Source organism: Pteropus alecto, unplaced genomic scaffold (assembly GCF_000325575.1).
Source record: "Pteropus alecto unplaced genomic scaffold, ASM32557v1 scaffold17, whole genome shotgun sequence".
In the NCBI taxonomy this organism is placed as follows: Eukaryota; Metazoa; Chordata; class Mammalia; order Chiroptera; family Pteropodidae; genus Pteropus; species Pteropus alecto.
This window is the reverse complement of record NW_006440645.1, coordinates 655,119-680,263: the sequence shown is the minus strand read 5'-3', so window position 1 is coordinate 680,263 and position 25,145 is coordinate 655,119. Positions and strand designations below refer to the sequence as shown.

The 25,145-nt window shown below is 59.0% G+C and overlaps 1 protein-coding gene across 1 annotated transcript in view; it reads left to right on the top strand.

The window, feature by feature from the left end:
* CAMK2D (calcium/calmodulin dependent protein kinase II delta) overlaps positions 1-25,145 on the top strand; it is a 137,601-nt gene that overhangs the window by 66,619 nt on the left and 45,837 nt on the right. The window contains exons 4-6 of the mRNA XM_025050918.1: positions 12,779-12,833; positions 22,789-22,854; positions 24,863-24,935. Of these exons, the coding sequence (XP_024906686.1) occupies positions 12,779-12,833; positions 22,789-22,854; positions 24,863-24,935 (194 nt within the window). The remainder of the gene's footprint in view (positions 1-12,778; positions 12,834-22,788; positions 22,855-24,862; positions 24,936-25,145) is intronic.

The following is a 25,145-nucleotide window of genomic DNA, read 5'->3' as shown; positions in this document are numbered from 1 at the left end:
GGGCCGCCGAGCCCCCGGCCACCGCCCACCGCAGCGCGGCCCAGACGCAGAGGTTTGGCGGCGGGTGGCTTGTAAATGGGGTAGAGGGGGGTTTCTCTGGGTTTCCGCTTAGGGTGATGGGAGGGATGTTGACCCCTTTCAGAACAGGGAATAAAGAACAGAAAGGGAATTAGGAGAAATTTGAAGTTTACTTGATTTGAGAACATGATGAAATGATCTGTTTTAAAGACTGGAAAATGCTGTTTTGGGGAAACCAGGAACAAAGAGGGGAGAGAGGAACAGTGATTGACAGCGCCTCCAACCCTGGGGGCGGGCATCGGCCGCCTGGGCGTTCCTCCAGGGCAGCCCCTGGCTGGCACCCTGTGACCGACCCTCCTAGATCAAGACTCGCTGTAGCTGGCCCTGGGCCTCGCGGCCTTGTCTCCAGGGAGGAAGTCGAGAGCCATCAGGTTGGGTTCCTGAAGTGTCTTTGAAACAAGCAAGGCAGCCTCTGCGGCAGCCCCATCGCCTAACCGCAATTTGGAGGTTCTAGAACGTTCCGTCGACGAGAGGGAGGCTCACCTCTCACTGGTCCCCGTGCCTCAGCCCGATGTGTCTTTCGTAATTACTTTCATTCGGGTCTATACTGTCTGACCCAGCAGTGGGGCCATGTGGACCTCTGAGAGTGCACCTGTGCTGTGGACACCCCTACACGGGCGGGGGAAGTGGGGGTGCAGCCGGAGGCTTGTGGGTGCGGCGAGGCCCAGGGGCACAGGACAGCACGTGCCTCACGCACAGAGCGTGGAAGGTTGTCTCTCTTAAAAGCAATGACGATGATTTCCTTAGATTGTTTTTATTCTGAATGGACTTTAAAATAAACGTATGTGTGAAGTAGCTAAGGTAGTTCTCTAGATAAATAAAGGGAACTATATTCAGGGACAAGAGGTTTGGAAGTGTAACATTGGCTTCATTTGAAACTGGCTTTTCGTTTTTAGAGTAATTCAGATGTGTTGGTTTTAGATAGGCTTACATCTGTTTTTATGCTTACTATGAAAGTGCCAAGACTGTGAGTTTCATTAACAGGCTTAATTTTCTCGGCACTGTGATGTCACCATGTTGAGGATGGAGGTTTTCCTTCTGAGAGTTGCCATCGCCCAAGCGGTTTTTCCTTTAAAAGCTGGTGGCACCAGACGCATACTCAGGCTTATTGGTGAGGACCGTCCAGGAGAGGAAGCCGGACACAACCTGGTTTTTGAACCTTTCTCGTAGGCGCGGGAACCTCCCAGGGTCTGGTCTTTGCTGCCGTCATGGGGCTCTGCCCTTCAGCGTCCCCTCTCCCAGTCACCTTCTAAGAATACGCTCGTCACGCGGACGGAAGAGGGGCCGGTCGTCGCCTCGGAAAGGCCAGGGGTCATTGATTTCAGTTCGGTTTTCAGCCCAGGACGTTCTGTCCCTTTGGCCGCTCCTTTTCCTGGGGACATTTGGTAACGTGTGGTTGTCACCCTGGAAGTGCCGTGTGGCATTGGTGCCACCCCATACCCTGCGGCACGTAGGCCAGCCCCTTTGCAGTGACGCTTATCCCCACAGCTGTAGGGCCAAGGCCGAGAAGCCCCGGCTTCGGGGGACACGGCAGCGAGAGCCAGCGTGTCCCCTCCAGTGAAGGACAGGTAGGCAGAGATGCCCCCATTTACGGTCCTGCGGGCAAAGGTTTCTAAAATACTCTCTTTTGACAAAAAAGGCAGAAAAATAAGTGGTTTGAAAGTCAACCGCAAATAAGATGAGGTCACGGTTAGAATTCTGTTTTTTCTAGACCATGTGAAAGGATATTTATATAATGTTGCATTTCTTTTTTAAATTTAAACCAGCGAGAACTGTGTAAGTTGATCTTGGAGTAAACGAGGAACGTGCTTCCGGGTGAGCCTGCGATGGGCGGGCAGCTTTCTGGGGACTGGGCCCGGCCGTGACCTGGACGTCTGGGGCAGGCATCATGCCGGGACCCGCTGGCAGGCTGTGCTCCCCCAGGGCGCATGAGGACAGTGAGGCCCTGTGGTCTGAAGCCACCCCCAGAGCCGAGCGCAGGACCCACGTCACAACCAGATGCTCCTGATGCACGCTGCGAGGTGTCCCCTCGCTCCTGACTGACAGCCACGCTGGTCTCCATGGCTTTGTGATTCACGTGGAAGACCTTCGTGGTCCTGCAGGTCCTCGTCATGCTGAAGTGAGTGTGTGGGGCGGGAGGGTTCTGCCATCTAGGTCATGGGGGCCCCAGATGCACTGGGCCGCGCCCCCATCCATGTGCACCTTTTCCTGCTTTGGCGTTGAGGGTTTAGGGAGGTGGGTGAGGTGCCGTCAGCGGGCGTCTGGTGGAGAGGGCGGGCTGCTTTTGAGACAGCCGGGCGTCTCCTGATGGGATGCACACAGGCCTGCGGCGGCAGCGAAGCCAAGCCCTGCGCGTGGCCCCCACGCCCGCCAGCATCACCATCCGAGACGCGCTCGGCAAGACGCAGGTGCTCAGGCAGCCCAGCTCGCGGAGAATCAGCAAGTTACATGGCGGATCACAGATGCTTTAGACATTGCAGTGCCCTGCGGTCGCCCTTCCCTGTGTCTCACGGAAGTCGCAGTGTGTCTCCTTGCCGGGGAGGGCCACCTCACCCCGTCGTCCGTCCTGCACGCCGAGGGGTCTGGTGACGCACAGGCATGGTCACGATCTCCTGAGGTGGCCGGCAGCACAGTTACTGCCTTTGTGTTTTCCTGCCAGCATTAGAGACTCTTGACAGCGTTTTGTTCTTAAAATAACGTTCTTTTCCAGAAGTGCCTGAGGAGAGTGTGGGAGTGGCTTGTGTGACCATCTCGTGCTGTCAGTGGTTGCATCCATGAGGGACCTGGCAGCTTCAGGGCTGACAGCCGGAGCTTTCCCAGCGAAAGACAGGAAATGGCAGGGAGGGGCTTCCTGCTTTGGCCCCTGCGTCCACCTGCCGTCGGCCAGGCCTCAGTGCGGCCAGGTCCCTGTCAGGCAGGGCGCGGGGTCTGGCCCCCTGGTGGCCTAGCGCCTGTTCTGCAAGTGTGGGGCATGCACTCTGCAAGCCACAGGCGGGTCCCAGAGCGGCCATCCCCGGGGGCCTGTGTTGTGTCCACACCCCCATCACCTCCTCCCTTCTCCCCAGACACCCCTGCAGGCCTCGATGCAGCGGGCATGGGCCCCGTGGCCCATGGGCAAGGGAACGGTCCCCGCAGGAACCGGTTGCCGCGGCGACAGCGTGCGGAGGGCGGGACCAGGAACCAGGGCCTGTGTTTGGTTCCAAAGTCTGTCGGTCCAGGCCGCCGTCCTTTGCGTCCTGCTCGGCACAGAGCCCATTGTGTAAACGAGGCAGCGGGGTGCGGCCCCGTGGGGCTGGGGCTCCGGGCCTCTGTGGGACCGTCACACAGGGACACGCAGGCCAGATTAGACGAGGGCGCGGTGCTCTCTGCAGTGGTCCATGCGGGACGCTGGGCGGAGTTGACTGTCGTGGGGGCAGTGCGGCCCCTGGGTCAGGGGACTTGGAGGGTCAGCTCTGGGGTGGCGCTGGGCTAGCACAGCGGCCGGCAGGTCGGGCTGTGCAGCTGCTGGCTTCGGGGGAGGGGACACAAGTGACCGTGTCGGACTGTGGAGAAGAACAGGCCGACCCCCGGAGCCAGCTGCCGGGGGCGGGGAGGCCACATGTCCCGTGACAGGCGACAGGGACAGTCGCGTGGGACCCAGGGGCCAGTTCAGGGACGTGCACTCCTTGCATGGAGACTCGGAACGTGTTGTTGCCGCAGCATTTCCGGGCCCGTGTGCCCAGGCCACCTGACCTGCCGTGGTGAAGACCCAGGAACCAACCTGTAGACAAAAACTGACACGTTTATCATTTCCTGAAAAAAACGTTCAATTTACATTTTACTCGATACTTGGTAGCAATTTACATCTGAGTTTTTATACCACAGTAAATCTCTTGGTGACAGTTGTTCAGGGACTCTCCTGGGTGTCTGGGCTGTTGTTTGCTGCTAATGGCCCTGATTCTGTGCCCGCACCGAGACAGAAGGGCGCATTGAGCTGCTCCCGCGGGGTCCCCGAAACCAGCGCGAACGGAAGCGGAGGAAGAGGGTGAGGGCTCGGGAGGCCGTGAAACGCGCTCACAGGACTTCACACCAGTCCCTTTGTGCTTCGCTCTCCCTCAGCTCTCTGCTTCCACTCGATGTTTTATGTTACATCGTTTCAGAGACAAAGCAGCACTGAGGACACGTTCCATTTGGGACAGGGAGCTTTTTCGAGAGCCGTGGGAAATCACTGCAGGGTCAGCATCACGCTCAGCCGCAGAGTCAGCCTCACGCCATCTGGTAGCAAATGCCGGTCGAGTGTCTCACGTCCGGTCCCCTTCAGGTACCTGTGCACAAAGGAGGGACCAGAGAGGACAAAGCCCCTTGTCCTTACACTGCTTATGCCCTGGGGACTGGGGACAGGCAGGCAAGCCCACACGCAAGTGAGAGGACAGGCTTCGGGGGACGGGGCTTGGAGCAGCTCAGAGGCAGCGGCACGCAGCATGGGGCTGGAGGTTGTAGGCCAGGCCGCCAGGGAGGGGACGGCCGGCCAGCGGCAGTGTGGCCTTTGCTTCCCCGGCTGGGCCGTGGGCTGAGCGTGGGCAGGCTCCCAGCGCAGTGGCAGCGAGCTGGGCCCCTGTGGCGGACCGGACGGTGCCCTCGTATGAGGAGAGAGACCAGAGGCCCCTCCATCTGAGGACAGGAGACAGCGCTGGCCCTCTGTGGCTCCGGCCTGAGTGAACGTCTGGGCCCCACACCGAACGTAGAGCATGGAAGGGCTCAGAAGCTTCTGAGGACACGGCAGATCGGACAGTGAGTGGGGGCCGTCCGGAGGGCTGCAGTCCTCAAGGCTTGATCGGGCAGCAGTGGCCAAGCCAGTCCCCCAGATCACATTCGTGATGCATGGAGGCCCAGCCGAAGATGTGCTAGATGGCTGTGACCGGCAGAGGGGTCACGAGGAGGCGGCCTGACAAGTGGAGGGGTGGAGGCGGCAGGTGGAGGCGGCAGGTGGAGGTGGCATGCTGTGACGTTGCATCTGGGTCTGGCGTCCGGTGGGCCGTCAGGGCTGGAAGCACAGAGGCAGGAGCTGCAGCTGCCACGATGAACGAGACGCGACCCATTTCCCAGCAGCGTGGCCCGAGCCCGTCCGCCCACACTGCGCCTCGGTCACACGCCCGCTGCAAACGGCACCGCGGACGGACCGGCGAGCGGGCAGCAGCAGGGCGCACTCCTGCCTCCGCTCGCCCCGTGCTCCGTTTCCTTCGCGGCTCAGGCACGGCGTAATGGCACGTTCTCGAAGACCAGCCTGAAGGTGCCGGCTCTCCGGGGCGGTGGCTGCACGTGCATCCCGGGCCTCCCCTTCACCGCCCGCGTTTGCAGAAACCTGGTCCTCTTCGTCCCCGACCCCCCAACACAAAACCTGGGAAGCTGATGGGGCCGCGCTCTGCGATGGGAGACCCTGCCCTGGAGACGCCGTCACAGCGACAGGCTGTGCAGCCAGCCCCCGCCCGGCCACAGGAGCTTAGAGCCCAGGCTCCCGGCCTTAGTCACAGCTGCTCAGGCTGTTGCAGGCTGGACGCTCGGGCCGCCTGCGCGGGGCCCCGGAGCCGTGTGCACTGGGGCGTGGATTTCGGTCGTCTCTGAGCTTTCGGGGCTTTTTAAAATCTTGTGTTCACAACATGACGACACGTGCTGCGGACACTCGCTGGGCCCCACTTGTCCTACCCCTTCTCCCCCCCGACTCTGAAGTCAGGTTGGTCGCCAGCTCCTGTGGCTGGTGTGCGGGCGTGCCACCGCCGTGGCCGGCCAGGCAGCATAAATGGTCAGTGGCGGACAGCAGGTTTCCACGGACCCTCCCCTGTGACCGTGAGCAGCGCGTAGGCGGCTCTGATTGGGGGGCCAGCCGCGCGACACCGAGTTCTTGGTGCAGAGGTGACAGTGGCCCCGGAGGCAGCGCACCCTCCTCGCTGATGGCAGTGGACGTGGTGGCAGCTGTGTCACCAGGCGCGTTCCTCGCTGATGGCAGTGGTCATGGTGGCAGCTCTGTGTCACCGGGCTCGCACGGAACTGGGTTTGGGTGTGTTTGTTCTGCACACTTAGTCCTGAGCCCACACAGCCTCGCTGCCTCGCATTGGTTGACAAGCGTCTCGGGCGTCAGGCGTGGATGCGACCGCCCTCAGCGAGTCCCGAGAACCAGCTGCGTCAGCGCGTAGGCCGGCTTCCTCCACGGCCACCTGCCCCGTGTCCAGCAGTTCCTCCGTCCCGGTGGGAACGGGCTGATGAGCCAACTGGAAGCGGCGTGAGTCCGATTGCGACCTCTGGTCGGTGGCACTGCGTCGGCTCAGCAGCAAAGACAGGTTCTGTCCCTGCGTCGCCCTCCGTCCTCACAGCCCAGCCCCGTGGAAACACCTCTCCACTGGAGGTGACGTTTGCTCTCTGCCCTTTGCCAGGGTGTCAGTCAGACGTGGCCGGGACGGGAGCTGAAGGTGAGGGGCTGGGTTAGCGTCACAGCCGCCCGGCCTGGGGGTGACCTGGCTCACCACGCTGCTCGGTTAAACCGCGGGCCTGAGTCAGCGCCCTGGCTATCCCCGCGCTGTGTGGCCTGCAAGCACACGTCCTGCCCTTTGCAGCAGTTGGCCGGGGAGGCTGGGTGTGAAGCTCGCAGGACGGCAGAGAACCTGCTCTTCCGTCCTTAACGCTGTCCCTAGAACACGGTCTCAGTGACAAGAGCGAGTTCACGCCGCACGTGTCATCATCCGAGGGGCTAGAGAGATGGTGTTCCTGTCCCCGTTGAGTCAGTCAGGTCACCACTAGCACAGAGGGCCCCCCCAGAGAGATGACCAGTGCTGTCGTCCAGCGCCCCACGGCCGCTCGTAACCACTGGTCGGTAACGGCATGGTCACGCTCCGCGAGGTGAGCGTCGTTCCCTGCAGGTGCTTCAGCGTGTGCGCCGCTTAGTTTCAGTGCATGCCATCTGCTTTTCCTTTCAAAACCACATCATTCACATTGCTTCAAGCCCATGTTTGTTTTTCAAAATCGACAGTGGCGCAGACGGACACAGAAATCGTTGCCCCAGGAGCGTCTGTGCTCGGGACGCAGGGATCAGCCACTGAGAAGCTTCTCGAGCCTGGGGCAGCGGGCAGCTCTGAGCACCGTTTCATCATCGCTGATTTCTGTTTTGTGGGTCACGTGTCTGAAAGGACACGCTCCAGGTAGAAACACGGCTCCTCAGTGACAGCATGCTCCTGATTCGCGACGTTTCACTGTTTGCTGGAAATAGCGGACTTCCGAGCTCAGCAGAAACGCCCTTCCCACCGTGCCGTGTCTCGGCTTCGCTGGCGATGGGAGCCGGACGGCCAGGCGCGGCCGCGACGTCTTTTCCAAGCTCCCAGATTGTGCAGACAGACTTTCAGCCTCGTTCAAAGATTTCCGCTTGGGAGATAGCAACTTCTGCAAAGTGACCCTGAAATAAGTTTATTTTTGAAGGTTGTATGGCCCTTAAAAATGAAAACAATTAAAAAGGGATTCACCTTAACGGGAAGAAAACATCACCTTCATCTTCACTGCATGATAAAATACCTTCCTATCCGTGGGCATCACCTTAGAGCCCAGGTGTACCGTGAAGCGATGGATAATTTGAACACCCAGAGGCCTTGGAGCAGGATGGCAGGCCCTCTGGGAGGGCGAGAGAGGGTGACGGGAGCCGGGCAGCGTGGGCGCCACCTCGCTGGCCACCGTCTCACGTGATGAGTGCCACATCGCTCTGGAGGCACAGTGAGGGCAGGCGGTGGCTGGCGCACACAGCCAGCGGGGACGTGGCCACCCTCCCCACCAGGGACGCTCACGCCCGCGGGCTGCCGTTCCCTGCGCATTGGCGCGGGCACCGTTACGTGTATCCAGCGTGTCGCAAGCTGGCTCTGTTTTGTTTCTGTTTTGCATTCTGTTTCCATTACACTTTGGCTCTGGCTGGAAGTTGATACAGTTTAATTCTTTTTTTAAAACTTCGTATCCAAAAAAATCTTAGGATGTGTTACTTCTAAAATTCAAGATTGGTTAAGGTCATCATTTTATTTCAGTGGGTCATTCTTACTTTTCCTTAAATGTGTGCGTGAGGCTTGGGGAGGGTGAGGGTGGGCCATGGGCAGCTGGCCTGGAGCCTGCGGGAGGGAGGGTTTGCATGTGGAGTCTGGTGTGGGTGACATTATAGGACGGGGCGCCACTGGGGCTCAAAGGCCACGTCCCTGAGGGGACAGCGAGAGTCTCTGCTTGTCTGAAGTGTCAGGTGCAGGCAACAGATTATCAGTTAAACTCCTCTGACAAGGAGGCCCCAGATGTCGTGTCACGTGTGCCTCTGACGAGAGTGAGAGGCTCGCCGAGTGTGGGTAGAGGTGACCGGGCCGAGGGACTGCATACGAGACGAGCAGCGTGCTCCTCGATGTGCTCCGCGATGCCCGCGTCCGTGACCCCACAGCGGGCGGAGCCCCTGGTGCCGTCGGGCCAGGCACTCACGTACCGTGTGCGATGTAATGCCGGAGACGCAGCGCGTCCCGTGCGTGATGGACGGCACGAGGCTGTGATGGCGCGTAGATGGCCCCAGGACTCCGACGGTGCCGCAGCGACAGGAACTCGCAGTCCTCGACTGTGGTCACAACGGCCGATAACTTCTGAAAAATCTCTCTCCTAAAGCAAAAATAACTCATTTATCAGTGGTCATAGTGCTAAGTGTTTTGTCAAAATACATGTCTTTTGTGCAACTTTATACAGACTTGTGTTCCAGCATCTAACATTACAACAGACGGTAGTTTCAGTGCCTTCTGCGGCTAAGCCCAGTTCCCAAACTTTTTACGTCCAGAATTTAAAAAGCATCACATGAGAACAAGTGACTGTAATCAGTATAAATGCTGTAAGATTATTGCCTTTGGCAACATAACAGCCAATGAAATAGCTGTACGTCTACTCAGTTTAAAGCGAAACGAACAGTATACGTGGAATTGTATTTCAAAGAAACAGTGTGTTTTCAAATTTACACCATCTCCAGTAATACATGTCCTACTGGAAGATAAAAGATGGCACCGTTTCACTAGCTGCTACCCGCGTCCTGAGAAATAGAGGTTAAGGGAAACAAAGCACGTGTGCAGAGTTGCCTTCCGTTTTCTAGAAACGTCAGTTTGACTTTGACTTCGATTTTCAGTGCTTCCGTGTTTTCTTTTTGACGAGTTTTCTCTTTAGAAATGACTGGCTTTGTCACAAAAGAGCTGATAATGGTTGAGCTCAAATTTCTCTCTCGAGGGGTGCCATTGGGCTGTGTTTTAAGGGAATGGGGAATGCAGGGCAGGCACGCCTGTCTGAGCAGGCCCAGCGTGGCCAGTGCGCGCCCTCGCTGTGAAATGCGATCGTCTGTGACGGGAATAGCAACAGTATCCGGCTCGCCAGCTGCCGTTTTCGCGTCCGAGTACGTGGCTCAGACTCACCCACTTCCGGCCTCACATCCCAGCAGAGGCGACAGAGGCGGCGCCTGCCCCGTCCCTGCCCCGTCCCTGTCCCGGCCCAGGACTGCTGCTCGGGGCGGAAGGCGGAGTGGAGTGCAGCATGTCCGCTCCGGCCAGTGACGCTGCCGGTGTCACTGCATTGGCAGCGGGGGCCCCGCCGTGCTCAGGCCAGAGAGAGGCCCTCTCTCCTTCCAGCGAGAGGAAGGGCTTGGGCCTTGGTCAGCGAAACGCCGGAAACGTTTTAGCCTCAGACAGGTTTTCCCTTACAGGTCCCATGCTTACGGCCTTGGAATTCAGCGTTTTCGTCTAGGAAAGCACCGTTACGCTGTTTGCATTTCTGGAACTCGTTTATTCCTAGACTTGGTTTTGCCTCGGAGCTCACTTCGGAAGAGAACGGCTGCCCGGGTGCGTTATAACCCGTTTTCCCAAGCGCCGCGCCCGTCTTTCCGAAAGCGTGTTGGGGACGCCTGCGCGCGGGGCGATGGTGTGCGCCCACATGTGCCGCTCCGGACCTGGCCGACGTGCGGGAAACACAACACCCTGTACCTCCTTCGGTGTAAACGTGAATTGACGGTTATTTATGGGGAATAAATAATGTCAGTTTTTGTAAAAGTCAACTCGGTTTTCAACCCGTGACAAACTTAACAAGAAGACAAGGCTGGACGAGAAGCAGCTGGCGTCTGCTGCGGGACGCCCTGCCCGGCCGCGTGGACGTGTCTGCCCCTCTGCCGACGGGCGTGGAGGAGCCTCGGCCGCGAAGGAAACCAGCCGTCCCCGAGTGGCCGTGGGCATGCGGAGCCCCACGCGAAGATGGCGCTGCGCGTGCGTCCGGTGAGCGTGCAGAGGCCGCGCCCGTGTCCCTTCTGTCTTCCCGGTGCGTCACGTGAAAACGTGCGGCAGGAAGTGGGAGGGCGGGGGCAGGGCCGTAAGCGCGCCCCGCTTCTCCTGGGAAAGAGGGAGCCGCGTCAGTGACGTCGTCCGTTCAGAACCAAGCTCACCTGGCCGAGTGGCTGCTTAGAGGTCTGGAGGCGGCCGGGGCTGCGTGATGCGAAAGCACTTGGCCAGGCGGCTTCCCTCCCGTTACGGCACATGCTTGCCAGCTACATGCTTCCGTGACACGGGCCTCACCCGGACGCGATGTGCTGCGTCTGACCGCCAGGTTCGCATCAGAAAACGACGCACGCCAAATGGCAGCTGTGCCAGGCACTCGTGAGTGCGGTCACCACGCTGGTACGATTGCATCCCCGGTGTGGCGGGGACCAGCCCTGCGTCCCCAGCGGCACCCGAGATGCCGCCTCCACTTCCTGCTGGGCACCTGAGACCCCGGGAGCGTTCCCCTGGAGACGGGGCCGCCGCTCCGCCTGCTCCCACGGCGACTCTGCTTCCTTCTCACCGCGGCTGTTCTCACTGAGTAACTGACCCTTTGCGAAGACGCGCTGTCATCTGCGCCTGTCTAAACAGACTGTGCGGCAGCCACCCAGGAAGCCGTGTGCGAGACTGTCACTCCAGAAAGCCACCACATCGTCGGTCACGACCCGGCTTCCTTCACCGAGCCGCATGGCTGCGAGCAGAGCCAGACCTTGGTTTTGTTTGGAAGCGTGAGTGTAAGCAAGGGTGGCAGGTGTCTCTGACACCCACAAGCTGAAGCATTCCGTCCACGCAGTTCAGGCTACAGGACGGCGGTCTGTGCACCCAGCGTTTTGCTGGGGACAGGTATACAGAGATTCGGGGGAAAGTCACGTCCAGAAACTTGGAAGAATGCCTGGCGTCTGCTGTGGTAATGCTCAGAAACGATTACTCGAAAGGCCGTCTACACTGTGCCAAGTCTCTGAAAGACGCACAGACTTGCGAGATGACGTTTCCTGTTTGGTCCTGACGAGGAAGAAGCTGCAGGTACCGAGGAGTCACAGGGATTGGAGCTGGTCAGTGAAAGTGGACTGTGCCGCGAATCCCAGGGTGACGGAGGAGCAGGTGGGGGGGATGTCACGTTTCATGCGCTCCAGACACACACAGAGTGTGTGACACGTGCCACCCTCCCAGCCCCGGCACACGGCCCCGCTTTGTGCTAACGTGGTACAAAATCCCCATCTTACAAGCGGTCATCGTGATTATGGCTGAAGCAAAACTCTTTCTCTGCCTTAGAGAAATTTTGGAGTGGGGTTCGGAAATCATTTGAATGGCCAGGGATGACATCTGACAGGGACGGAGGTGGAGCTGAAGACTGGACATCGTGTGAAGTCCGGGCTGGGACGTCGTGGGCTGTGCGAAGGCCCTCTGTAGGTGGCCGTGGTTTGTGTGCCAGTGCGTGTCTTCTCCAGTCCACGTTGCCGCGTGGTCACTGCACAAGGACCCGCCAAGGACAGGTTGTAGCAGGCGTCCTTGTCCTTCAGGGCGATGTCCCAAAGCAGGTGTTCTGCGGTTCGTTGCTTTTCCTGCCCCGCACAGCCCCGTGGGGCCGCGGCGCCTGAGCGACAGGGTGGTGAGGATGAGCTTGCCGTCTGCGGGGCAAGGTGCGGGAGGCGGGGCACCAACGCCAAAACAACGGGCAGAAAAAGAAGCACACGCTTTGCGTGTGGTTTCCCGTGGAGCAGGGTAGCAGCGAGCATTCTCCGCTCCCGAGAGAGACCTCTGCCTTGGGGACCTAGCGGAAGCCCCGCTCACTGGAAAATTTGAAGTCGTGTAGCTTGAGGAGCCGGCGCATGACCGGATTAGAAGTTCTCGCTGTGTTTCGGCTTGTGGCTTGGTAGACAGGTGATGGGACTTCACTTGAGAAATGCCACGATAAAGGCTGCTTTGGCAGCTTGGTCAGGGACTGCTGTGTAGAATTTTCTTATAAGAAATGGGAGAGCAGAGGAAAAGACACCATTTACTAGACTCTTAAATGACCCCTCTTGCTGCTGATTGTAGTGCTGAAGGCCTGGACCGGGGCCACAGCAAGGACGAGGCTGAGTGGGGGAGCGGCTGAACCTGCTCCCTCAGGACCCGGGGACAGACACATTGTTACAGCCGTTGACGTTCGTTTAGCATTTACTCTCAGCTAACGCTCTCAACCATTTTATAAAGTGCAGGTACGAGTATTGTTACAAGTTAATTAACTTGATCGTGGTCACTGGGTTAAGCACGTTATCAGAACCAGCCCGAAGCTCGGGCCGCCAGCGGTTCTGCTGAGCAGACAGACCCCACGAGGAGCCGCCTGAGAGTCACCCTTGGCATCGGTTTAACACAAACTTTCTTCCCTTTTTTCTTTTTTTTAGTGCGACTTCACGACAGCATATCCGAAGAGGGCTTCCACTACCTGGTGTTCGACCTGTGAGTACGACACACTGTGTCATTTACTTTGCGATCTACTTGAAGGCCGTTTTGAATTAAATTTGCTTTTTTCAATTTACAGTCTAGATTAATAACCTTATAATTTTTTCAAGTGTTCTTAAAATACCATTCAACTCTAATTCTTTTGAAAAGAGGCACCTACTCAGCAGTGTCTGTTTGAAGCCCAAGTCACTCTTCCTGGGTGAAACAGCCCGAGTCCGTTCCCTTCGGGTGGTTGACCGTGATATGTAGGTCGTGCTCAGTGTCCCCTTGGGGAATAAAAATGGCTGACGTCGCTCAGTTTCCACTGACCTTTTTTAAAAGTATATGTAATCCCTTATCCCTTATCTTACAAAGAATCGGCAAGGAAGGGCCCTCAGGCCGTTAGTTCCAGCTGATGCCAGCTCCCACCCCGCCCAGCTCGTCCACACTGTTCTCAGACCAACATGGTCCCAGCGTCACTACAGACTTAGTGACTCCCAGCGGGAGACGGCGTCTCTTGTTCTTTCTCAGAATAGAAACTTTACCCAGGAAAATGGGAGGCTCCCTTCTCGTTAGCCAGCGCTCCGTCACGTGCCCACCCCGACCAGCCGCAGCAAGAGGGCCGGGGTTGCCGAGATTGACTCGGGGTGATCTGCGTTTGTCAGTGAGAACGAAAGGGCCGATGACCCTCGGGAACAGTGCCTGGCGTCACTCTGGCCTCTGGGACACAGGAGGCGGGCCACACCCAGGGCGGGCAGGGGTGTGAGACGCACACACTCTCTGAGGTCAGTTTGATACTTCACGTTGGAAATGTTCACATCTTTTGACATAATTTCACATCCAGGAGCAAAGTCCATGGGAAGTACACCCTAAATTCAGATCAAGCTGTATGCTAAAAGATGCCCCCTGCATCATCCTTTATAATGGGAGAAAAAGGAGAGAGAAGCCCGACCTGAGGGTCCAGCAGAGGAGAAACAGTCGTGCGACCACAGTAATGCACGTAATGGACGCGCCGCAAGCATTTTAGCGTGGTGTCTGGGGAACGGATAAGCAAAGTTATTTCACATGGCGTGAGTCTGAAGATGGACTGGTGCTAGATTGGTTAATTCAGCCTTGAGTTCGTTAGGGAATCAGGTTCTGTCTGTTCTCTGTAGTACGTTACCATCTGTGCTTGCATCTTATCTACTTTTTCCGTTGATCGCCTTAGTGTGTTTATCGTGTATTTTTAATTCCTGGCTGGATAATTCCAACGTTCCCGCCACATCTGACTCTGGCTCGAATACTTGTTACGTTTCTTCAAGTGCCTCGTACCTCTTGCTGGAAGGGGGCCGTGAGGCCCTGGGAGAGGAGCTGTGGGAAGTGGGCACTGGCAGTGGGGTGGCCAGGTGCTAGGCGGCGTCTTCGGTCCTGTGCCGCGTGTTGGGTTCACGGTGAACCTGTGCCCCGGCCTTTGAGCCAGTGCTTCTCAGGTTTGTTCTATTTCCTCCCCGTCGAGTGGGGTGGGATTGGGGCGGGGGCAGAGCTGGAGTTAGGCGTTTCTCTCCCCACCGCCCAGGTCATTCAGGCACCGGTGAAGCGGCTTCTCCCTCAGGCAGGCCTTGCTCAGAGCAGGCCATGCCGCTGTCCCCTCCCTGCCAGCAGCTCTGAGGACCTGGTGACCTCCTGGGCATGCCACTGAGAAACTCCGGGGGTCCCCGGCGTCTGTCTGCAGCCTGGCGCTCGCGGAGCCTGCCGGGGGTCCCCGACAGCCTGGCCCGTCCCCTCAGCAGCGTGTGGCCGGTGCGCGTGGTGCCTGCTGGCTGGGTCAGCCTCGGCAGGCAGCAGCCGCTCGCGACGCTGCCGGGTCTGTGAGGAGCTGCTGACCTTGCCGTGGCTCAGCTTTGTGCTTGTTAGAGACGTGTTTGGGAAAAACGTCCTGGCCGCAGGGCGAGGGTGTGTGGGCGTCCAGGCAAGGTGAGGACGTGCGGGCCCGGTGTCCCGGGCGAGGTGCGTCTCCAGAGCAAAGCACTCGGAAACGAAGACCGGGATGGACGGGGTGCAGGGGCCGCGGGGGCAGGAGGACTGATGGGGCCGGGACGCAGCGGGAACCTCCTTCCCGTGTGCAACGTCCCGTCTACAGTGCGCGCAGTCATCTGATCGGAGAAAAGACGTCTTCCTCTTTCTCATGCTCTGAGCCGGGCGACAGCCCCGTGACGGAGAGCCGTTACAGCAATGACGTGTTGTTGATAGACACGTGGCAGACTCAGGAATTGGTACTGGTTCACTGATTTGGAACAGCGGCTGTGTGGATGAAACACCTCTTGACAAGAAAGCAGTTTCGAGAGCGCCCAGCTCGCAGAGCTGGGACGGGGGCTCGGGCCACGCGGCATCGTAGCAGCTTGGGAGCAGAGGCGAGCGCGGGGTCCGTTCCTTCACCGCACGCACGCACGCACTGTGCCGTGCACGCAGCTCGGGTCCCGTGGGGCCGGGGGCAGGTGCCCGCCTGGGCGACGCGTTCCATCTGCGTCTGGACAGTGTGAAAACCGCTGGTTTGCCGATTGGTTGGTTAGACAGGTAGATCTGAAATGTTTAAAAGGGCCACTGTGATTTCCCCACAGTTCTGTGGGTAACGTTTGACTGTGGTTCGGTGGCTGGCATCAGACACTGTCTTCATTGCGCCTGTGCACCTGTCACCTCCGAGCTGAGCTGCCCCAGCCAGCGCCCCACCGCGTGCCCGGCGTGTTCCCCCTGCGGGTTGTGTGCTGCTGTGGCTGCACGGTCACTGAGATTTGAGGCAGACTGGAATCACTTTTAGGTAAGCCGCTTCTTTTGTTTTAAAATATTTACTTTTTGAGAGAGAAATAGAAATCCAATTTTTCATAAACGTGTTGAATTTTGTTTTGAAATTGAGCTCAGTAAGCTGCCATTAAGCAGAACTTACTGAACATTCGCAAAGCAAACTTTCACATAGACTTTCGAACAGAACTCGAGTCTGCATTTGTATTGTGTAGTACGTAGCTCGTCACGCGGCGTGTTGTGCAGCACGGAGCTGTCCCATGGCCTTCGGTCAGTTAGAGCTCATCCCTCTCCCCCGAGCGTGTGGAGGTTTTCCGGATGCTCACTTATGACACGCACACAGTCAGAACACCGCAGAGGAGGCGGGTCAGCCAGTGGGCACTGGCCTTCCGCCCTCCATCGTCTTTGCTGGCTCCTCCTGGCTCCTTTGCACCCACACGAGGGACCGGTCCGAGAGCTCGGCCCCGGCGTCTCACATTTCCTGCGTGCCGTCCTTTCCCAAGCGTCTCGCCCAGCACACGGCCCCAGACCCCACCTAGAAGCGTGTGGTACTCACACTTGCGGCCTTGCCTGCCCTGCTGCCTGCTCACCGGCCCCACACGGATGTCCGATTGGCATCTTAAACTTAAATGTAAACGTCCGAAACTGACCTTGTCTCCCTGAGGCCCAGCTGCCCCCATCAGTCGGCGGCCACCCCGTCGCTCCATCTCAGGCCGAAGCCCGGAGCAGCCGTGGGCCCGCTTCTCACGCTCACACAGCGTGCTGGCTCGTCGGTGGTGCCCGTTAGCTTCAAGACACGTCCAGAATCCGGGAGCCCAGCAGCGCGTCTGCAGCACCCTCTCGGCCGAAGCCAGCGGCCTCTCCTGCCTGGGTCACCGTGCCTGGTCGCCACTCGCCTCCCGCACCTGCTCCCGTCACAGCAGCCAAGGACATCCCATCAGAACCAGCAGCCTGTCCCTGCCCCGCCACACGGCCCTCCCTGTAGCCCGGAGCACGCCGGGCGCCCGCACCTCCTGTCCCCTTGGCCCTGGACAGCTGCGCCCCCCACCCCCGCAGGGCTCGGCTGCAGGCCACCCTCTCCCGGGGCCACCGGGGCCCCGCCCGGAGTGACCCTTCGGCCAGCACGTCTCCCTTTCTTCCCTTCCGTCGCTGTCCTCGCCACCTGGCCTCCCGTACCTTAAACTTCACGTATCTGGTCAGTCCCCGGCCTCCCCGCTGGGCTGTGAGCTCCGCGGATGGAGGGCTTCTCTCTCTCCCGTCACCCTTTTGTCCCCAGCGCCTGCCCACAGCCGGCACCAGTCAGCGTCTTTGCAAAGGAGCACATGGCAGAGCTCCGGAAAGAGCACGGGGTCGTTCGTAAAGACTTTGGAGTTTGTGGTGGATGTTTTAGGTGTTTTGTCCACTGGCTGCTCGGGGTGCACGTGGTGCCACGGTGCCCGCCAGCTCAAGGTCCGGTCCCACTGGACCACTAACACTAGTTCGTGAGCGCGCTCAGAATCAAAGAAGTTGGCTTTTAGCGAAAACTAAAACCGGAGGTTTAGTCTGGCCAGATGCCTACTCTGGATCGTGAATGCCACGCCGGGACGTGCGGGGCCGCTGTGCCTGCGGGGTCGGAATGCACGTGACGTCCTCAGAGGGGACAGCGACGAGCTCCGGTTCTTCCTGATTGCTGCGGTGCACGTGACGTCCTCAGAGGGGACGGCGACGACGCACTCCGTCGAGCTCCGGTTCTTCCTGATTGCTGCGGTGCTGCGTCCCCTCCACTCTGAGCTCTCAGGGACACAGGGTTACCTGTTTTTGCCAGCAAGCAGAAGACGCCCGAAGGCCATTCAGTCACCCGGGAGCCCGGCGCCTATGGCTGCGACCGCTGAGCAGCAAGGCCGCCTCTTCGAGGACCCCACGTGCCACACCCCAGGGGCGGGGTGCTCACCGCCCGTCCGTCCCTTCAGCAGCCACGTCCTTCACCATGGGCTCGGGAGAGAAAGCCGCTCGTCTGCTTTCCTCGTCTATTTCTTCGGGGTTTGAAAATGGTCCGGCCCTTCCCGAAGCGTCGACCCAAGCAGGGCGTTTTCGTGGGCAGCGAGGCGCCCTCCGGCCTGCACCTCTGTGAGCAGCAGCCTCCGACCTGGGCAGGGCGGGGCCCTTCCTTGGCCGCTGGCCGTGGCGCTGACACCAGGCCCTCTCCCGGGGGACCAAGTTCGTGGCGCATGGGGCCCCGCACCCTAGGACGACGCTGTTTACGCCCTGAACGCTCATGCTGGAGCAGACTGTGAGCGACAGCCGCTGGCCCTCCGCAGGGGGCCGGGGGCCCCTTCCCTGTGCGAACCCACAGCTCGGTTTCCGCCGGCCTGTGCTGTGCCACCTGTCTCCTCGTCGGCCCCCTCAGCACCTGCGTCCCGGGCTCTCGCTGCGGACCGGCCCGGCCACCACCTTCTCTCCGGCACGCGGGCAGAGCGCTTTTCCGGGAGCGTCTGGGCCCCACAGAACCTCCGTCTGAGGTGTGGGGATGGCCGGCCGCTGTTGCAGAGACAAACCCCGAATCGTGACTGTCGGCTTCTTAGGACTGGGCTCGGGCCCGCGTCTGTGGGGGAAGCGAGGCCTCGCCCCTCCGCCGTTTTGAGGGGGTGGCAGGGGGACACAGCCTTGGGAGCCGGGGTCCCACCGGTCGTGCCGATGCTGAGTTGTGCCGTCAGCCACGGAGGGGTGACACTGCACACGGTCTGTGGGGCCGACGGGGTCAGCAGGACACCACAGGGAAAGGGGTGCAGTCGTCGGAGGGGGAGTAAATGCCAGCGGGCGGGAAGCCGGCCCTGGAGGACGGGCCAGTGCAGGAGCCAGGGTGGGGACGGGCGAACCCACGTGCTGGTCAGCTGCTGTCCCAGAACCCAAGGGTGTCGCTGGCCCACACAGGACACCAACAGGCTGCAGCAGAGGGGGCGGGGAGAGGTTCATGTGAGGGAATGGCACCGAGCCTGGAGGCACCTGAGAGCCGGCGCCCGGAGCCCTGATCCCGAGGCCTTGCGGTGGGTCACATGGGCAGACGCCAGCTGGCGGCGGGGTCAGGCCCGTGTTGGCAGGCCGGTGGCCAGGGCCTGATGTCAGCCACGGCGTCCTCCTGTCTGGCCTCCCGGGGGTGCTGACAAGGTCCGTCCTCCCACCTTCGTGGCTGTGGAGCTGTGAGATGCTATCTGCAGTTTCACCGAAACTTCCTGTGGTCAACAGACTGGAGGCTTTGTTCGGCGCTGGCCTCAGGGATTAACGGTCAGGGAGGGGGTCACCTGGCACGCAGAGGCCACAGGAAGAGAAGAGGCGGGGCTGCCAGGCCCGTCTGACTCCAGAGGAAGCGAACAGAGAGGTGAGGGCCGCAGTCAGGCCGCCCCCCGACCCCGACCCCGGTCCCGTCTGCACGCTTCTCTGCAGAGCCGGAGCCAGGGGCTTTTCGTTGCTTTGCTTTCCAAAGCCCGTGTGTCCGTGTGCTGATCTACGCTGGAAATCGTAAAGCTGGCAAATTCAGTTGTCGTCCGGCCATCGCAGACGCAGACGCAGACGGCTCGCTCCATGGGTTTCTCTTTAACGAGTTTTCTTCTCACCGTAATGGCTTCCTGATTCGAACTGTCAAACCGAATCAGGGTCGGAAAGCGGCGTGATGTTTTATGAGATCAGGTCGTACCTGGGGATCGGGCTGTGTGTGCTGTACGTTCATCTCACACAGAGTAACGACGTGCGTGTGTGTGCGTGTGTTTATGCACATGCGCTGGTAGGGGTGTGTGCGCGCACACGTGGGGCTGGGAGGGACATCCAGTGAAGCTCGGGGAAAAGAATCACTCGTCTTGCTGTTAATTTTTTGATTTATTACTGAATTTCTAAGTTTGAAATTTCGGCAGTACCTGGTCTAATTTTCTTGCAGACGATTTAATGAACAGTAAGTCCTTCCTTTCTAACTTGTCGTAATTAAGGAGTTGGAAAGGGCATACGTAGCTACCCACTGCTGAAAATCAGCCGTGAGGTCTGAGGTGCGGCGATGAGGAGGACCCAGGAGGGTGACTCAGCGGAAGGTCCCAGCCCCAGGAGGGACCTCGCGTGGCGAGGGGGCCCATCGCTGGTTTTAGTGGGGCACCAGGCAGAAGCGGGTGAAGCTCCTGAGTCCTTTCTCTTTGAAGGTGAGTGTCGTGAACGCAGCGCCCTTCGGTTTTGTTGCGAGCATCTCTCCCACCCTTGCTGGAGATCACCGCAGTCTAACTGGGTCCGAAGGACCGTCCCCCTCACATGCAGTCTGGCGGTTTGCCCTGGAGGGGGACCCACCCTCCCTTGTGTGGGGGCACGCGCAGGACCCAGCACGGCCTGCCGAGTGCCCCTTCCCTCTGCGAAGCGAAACCCAAGCCAAGGAGCCTGAGAGAGAAGGCGGGCTCGACTCACCGGGAGACGCCTGCAGGTGGCCCCCAGCACGCTCCCTCCTGCGTGGCCTTCAGACGCAGACCCCCAGCGAGCCCCAGGAGACGGGAGGCCGAGAAGAGGCGAGAACGGGCAGGGAGAGGAGCGGGGAGCCTCGGCCTGGGCCTGCCCTGTCCCTGACCCACCTTCGGACTCACTGGCACGCGGCGGCTCCAGAAGCAGAGCTCCCGCCCCCACCTCTGCCCGCCGGACAGCGGGCCAAGCGCGGGGCTCTGGGCCTCGAGTGGCCGCTTCACCTTCAGGGTCGGTCTCATCGGCCGTGGATGGGAGCGGAGTGACACCAGAGGCCGTGCGGGTCGCCGGCTGGGCTGATGTGGAGCAGCGGAGAGCTGGCACCCAGCCGGCGTCACCAGCGTCGTCAGCCGGTGCCCGTGACCAAGAGCAGGTGGTCTCCGTCCTGCCCGCCTCGCGCGTTGGCCGCTGTCTGCTCGATGCCGAACATGAGGTGCCTCGTGCCGGGCGCATGGGCACATGGGGAGCACGGCACGCCCCCGCCACCAGATGCCACTCACACCATGGGGCTCGGTGGCTGACGCAGCTGCCCGATGCCAAGCAGGACGCTGCCGTCAGAAAGGGGACGAGGACCCGGGGCGTTGAAGCAGAGATTTTTCCAGCACAGGATAAAACATGGTACCTGCATCCGACCTCAAAGTGTGCGTAAATTTTCACACAGTACAGTCAGAGGTCAGTTTGAGCAAAAGTGAGAGTTGGCGTGTGTTTGGACGATGGTAAGTGGTCCGTGTGGACTCGGGCGGGCCCCTCTCGCGGGGGTCTTGGTTCACTGTCAGGGTGGGGACGGGCCCGGGACCCCATCGTCCACTCAGGTGGCCCTGGAGTTCCGGCCCCACCGAGCTCGCTTCCCGTGCTCCTCTGAAGGGTCACAGACCCCGCCAGCCGGCCTCCCGCCTGCTCGCTGACCGCATTGGGCAGCGCCGGCTCCCGCCCCGTACCCCCATGCGCCCCTCCAGGCTGAGCCACCAGCCTGTCTCGGGTTTGGCACCTCAGCAGTGATCTTCGTGTGACGCAGCAAGCCACTCTGCCTCAGGACCAGCAGGGACTCTGTGGAGCGTCGGTGAGAGCAGCACTCGACCTTCGTGCTCTCTGGCGTCCAGTTCAGAATCTGCCAGAAAACCGGTCCTGGACCACCTCGGGTAACCCACTTCCAGAGCTGTCGTCAGATGCTGGGGACTCGCACAGGAAGCTGGCCTGACTCCCGAGACGCTGACAGCGGTGTCAGCGGGCACCGGGCTTGTGTCTGGGCTGCCGGACTGGCTGACCCAGGAGAGTCTGCTCCCGTCGTGGTTACACCACCCAGCTCCGCGCTGAACCGGCCGTGTCCGAGAACTCTGAGCTCTGAGCGCAGGAGGGAGGCGTCACTCCAGAGGGACGTGGGGCGTGTGGCTGTGCTCCGTGTCAGCGTCCAACCGTCATGGGGAGAGGCGCTGGTCCAGTGATTCTGGGGGGACCAAAGCACAGTCCACTTCACCGGACAGCACGGGGAGTCCCCACCCTGCCAACAGCGACCGCAAACCCCTGTGTCTCCTTCGTGGTTCTAACAGCATCTCTTCCTGTGCCGTGAGCCCTAACGTGGCAGAGACTCAGAAACGGTAATTCGCGTTTACACATGCGCTCGGTGTGCCTCTGTCACAGCGGAGCTGCCATCAGTTTATTCACGGTCACTAATTAATCCACCCAACAGTTCCTTCGTGAGACGTTTAATTTCTGAGTTTGTGTGCGGTTTCACGTAGCACACGGAAAATTTTCAAAAATCTGTAGTAGCTGCCGCTTCATCTTGTGCTCCACTAAATGATGACGTCCATGTGGAGATGTATTAAATTTAGAAAAGCCAGTAGTTTCTCTTTAAGGCAGTGTATTCTGTTGGAACTCCATTTTTCCTTCCCAGACATTTATCACAAACGTAGCAGATGATAACAGTCTCATTTGCCCAAGGATGTTTTTAAGTTTTAATGGGGAGCATGAGTTGTCAGAGGCGGTTAACTGCATCATCCCAAACACAGTGGAAAACAGCACCCCTCCAATTGTTTAAAAGCTGCGGTCGTCCATGAAAATGACTGGCATGTGGTCCCTGACTCTTTAATTTTCTTCTTTAAATATGAACCCCTTACGAAATAAACCCTTTGCCGCAGGAGCTAAATCATAGAGCTTGCTTTTCCTGTCTGAGCGCACGTCGAGCCCAGAGTGAGGGCGGATGACTTGGCTAAGGCATTCGACCGTTCCTGCAGCACTCGTTAATTGAGCAAGTGTCATGCGTTGGATGCAGGTGGGTGCTAAGGCCCCAGAGATGAGTAAGGCCCCGTGCCGGTGACATTGGGGCCGAGTCCTCATGGGCTGTGTGGTACTGATAAGCATTCGCCAGAACCAGCAGCGATTTTATCCGTGTCAGTAGGCTTTTCAGTCAATGTTTATCCAACACTTTAAAAATCTGAAATCGTTTGTACCGTATACGGGTTTTCTAGGTACCTGTATCAGAAACGAAGGCAAATGTGAATATACATCACGTCTCCTCTGAGAAACCCCAGAAAAGTGTCGATTTAAAGACGGTCACGATTCGTTGGCAGTGTCTGCTGCTTAGTTTCCCTGTATCGGGCCATTTCTGGGGTCCGTGTGTGGTCGCACGGTAATCGTGGGTTCTAACTGCGGGGAGCAGTCGGAGCCCACGTTCCGTGTGAGCTGGCGCGAGTCGCCAAGTGTCCCCTCTGTTTAACACCATGCGCTTTCTTCGCAGAGTCACCGGCGGCGAGCTGTTTGAGGACATCGTGGCCAGGGAGTACTACAGTGAGGCGGACGCCAGGTGAGCCAGTCGCACCGGGCCGCACCCTCCACGCATCCCCTGGGCGGGGGCCCCGACTCAGGCGTCCCATCCGCTGTCACCTGGCCCCGGGCCTTCGTCCGTCTGTTTCCATTAATTAAAATCGAATGACACTAAAAGTTCAGCCCTCGGTGACCCGAGCGGCCGAGCCACCAGCCGGACGCAGCCCATCCTCAGGCACCCCAGCTCCAGGCCTCACGGACCACACGGAGCCCCACAACCCCGGCAGCACGCGGGTGGGGCCCAGAGGCGCGGGAGGCCCCGCTTGGTGGGGCCACGACCGTCTGCAGAGTGGGATGGCAGCGTATGGCCGACAGGGAGCTCCTGGGCGCGCTGGCGTGCCCCCATCCTGGGCCCTGGGGACGGCCCCGCCCGGGCCAGAGTAACACTGTCAGGGGGGCTGGCAACCATGTGGGGAGCCCCAGGTAGTGTGCCCTTCAGAGTTGCGTGAGCAGCCACCACTGCATTTGAAAAGTGCAGGCGAGGCTACAGCAGGCCGTTGCCCCACAGACCGCGTCGGCTGCTTCATTTTGGGCCGGCGCTGCGGGGGCTTTGGGGATGGCCCCCACAAAATGGAGGGGGGCAGCCTCGTCTCAGCCTCAGGCCTAAAGCACAGGTTCTGGGAACCATTCATAAACCCCAATTTCTTACTAGTCCTCAAGAAGGCAAGAGTTCAGGCCATTCTCGCTTGTAAAAACAGTGACATTCATTTAATATGATTACGGTTTATTTTGTTATTCACTAGACCTAATGATCTGTACATGTGGTTTGAGATAAGAAAGGGAAATATTCCTAAAAAGTAGTACAGAGTGAACATTTGTGAACAAGGAAAAAGAGCCACGTGATTGTCAGGAAGGACGGCCGGCCCCAGGCTGTCAGCACAGCCGACGGCAGGTGCCTCCGGTAGGGTAGAGCGAGGCCACATCACCATCAGGCTCCTGACGTCCACGTTGCAACAAGTCAGACGGTGTCACTTTGTTTACCTGAAGAACGACTTTGAAGTGATGTCGTTCTGTACACTTAATGGCTGCAGCGTCCTCCTCGAAATGCTTCTCCGTCCGTGAATGAACGGGTGGGGCTCTGCGTGTCCTGCGTGGGAACCTCGCAGTGATCTGTGCACATGTCCCCAGTGCACTGTGTTCTCTGTCCCTGTCAGGTGACAGCCCATGGGACTGCACAGGTGCCAGTCAGTGACGTGCCCCTCTAGTTTAGTCAGCGATCTGCTAGACGCCGATGGGCCCTTCCTGAGGCCAGTGTGAGCCGTGCACCTTGGAGGGTCACAAGCAAGCGTCTTCTCTGCTGAGGCGTGTGGGAATGTCTTTAGCCATGAGCAGTGCCCCGGGGGCCGACACCTAAGGTCCCTCCCAGTCAACCCTCGGCCCTCCCCACACTCAGGCCGGCTGCCGGGGTGCTGCACGTCGCGGGCGGCGTTCAGTCACCCGGTCCTGGAAACGGTCAGGTGTTTCCTGTTGACACCTGGTGCAGGGAGCCCCGTTTCCGCGTGACGTGTAAACGTGTCCCCCGCCTTCCCCCGCTTCACCTGCCCCTCCATCCGTGTTCACCCTTGTTTCAGTGCTCATGTTTGTGACCTCAGATTTTAAACAGTTTAGGTGTGTATGAGAAACACCCGCACGTTTTCTAGCTCTAAAGAGTTTTCCCTGAACTTATGGGAAAGACACATAAATTATTCCCCCAAATGGGAAAACCTTGACTTCCGTATACTAATGACTTGCCTTGTAGACTCACGATAAAACACAGCTCAAATTGTTTTATCTGAACACGTCACAAAGTCTGTGTTGGACGTCATTTTTGTTAGAACCAGAATTAGCTTTATTCCGCATTATTCCAGTGTAAAGCTAAAAAAAAAATGTGAAAAAAATATCATTTTTGTTGGTTTGTTTGTTTCGTTTGAACTTCATTTAATCTGTATTCGATGTGATTTTGCGCCTTTAAAACGTTCTCCTCCCATTCTGCCCTTGTATCTTTGCAGTCATTGTATACAGCAGATTCTAGAAAGTGTAAATCATTGTCACCTAAATGGCATAGTGCACAGGGACCTGAAGGTCAGTATGTGGTGTCCATAATCTGCATCAAAGGAGTTTTTGTTTTCTCTGGGACAGGGCAAAGGGGGGGTATTTAAAATGGCTCCCCTGCTCCCCCCACTTCTGCCTGAAGTGACTGGACGATGAGATGGCGATGCATGGTGCTTCCTCAGCGGCTCATCTGCAGGCCAAACACATCGTGGGGGGGCCGGGGGGCGGGACCAGCGCGCT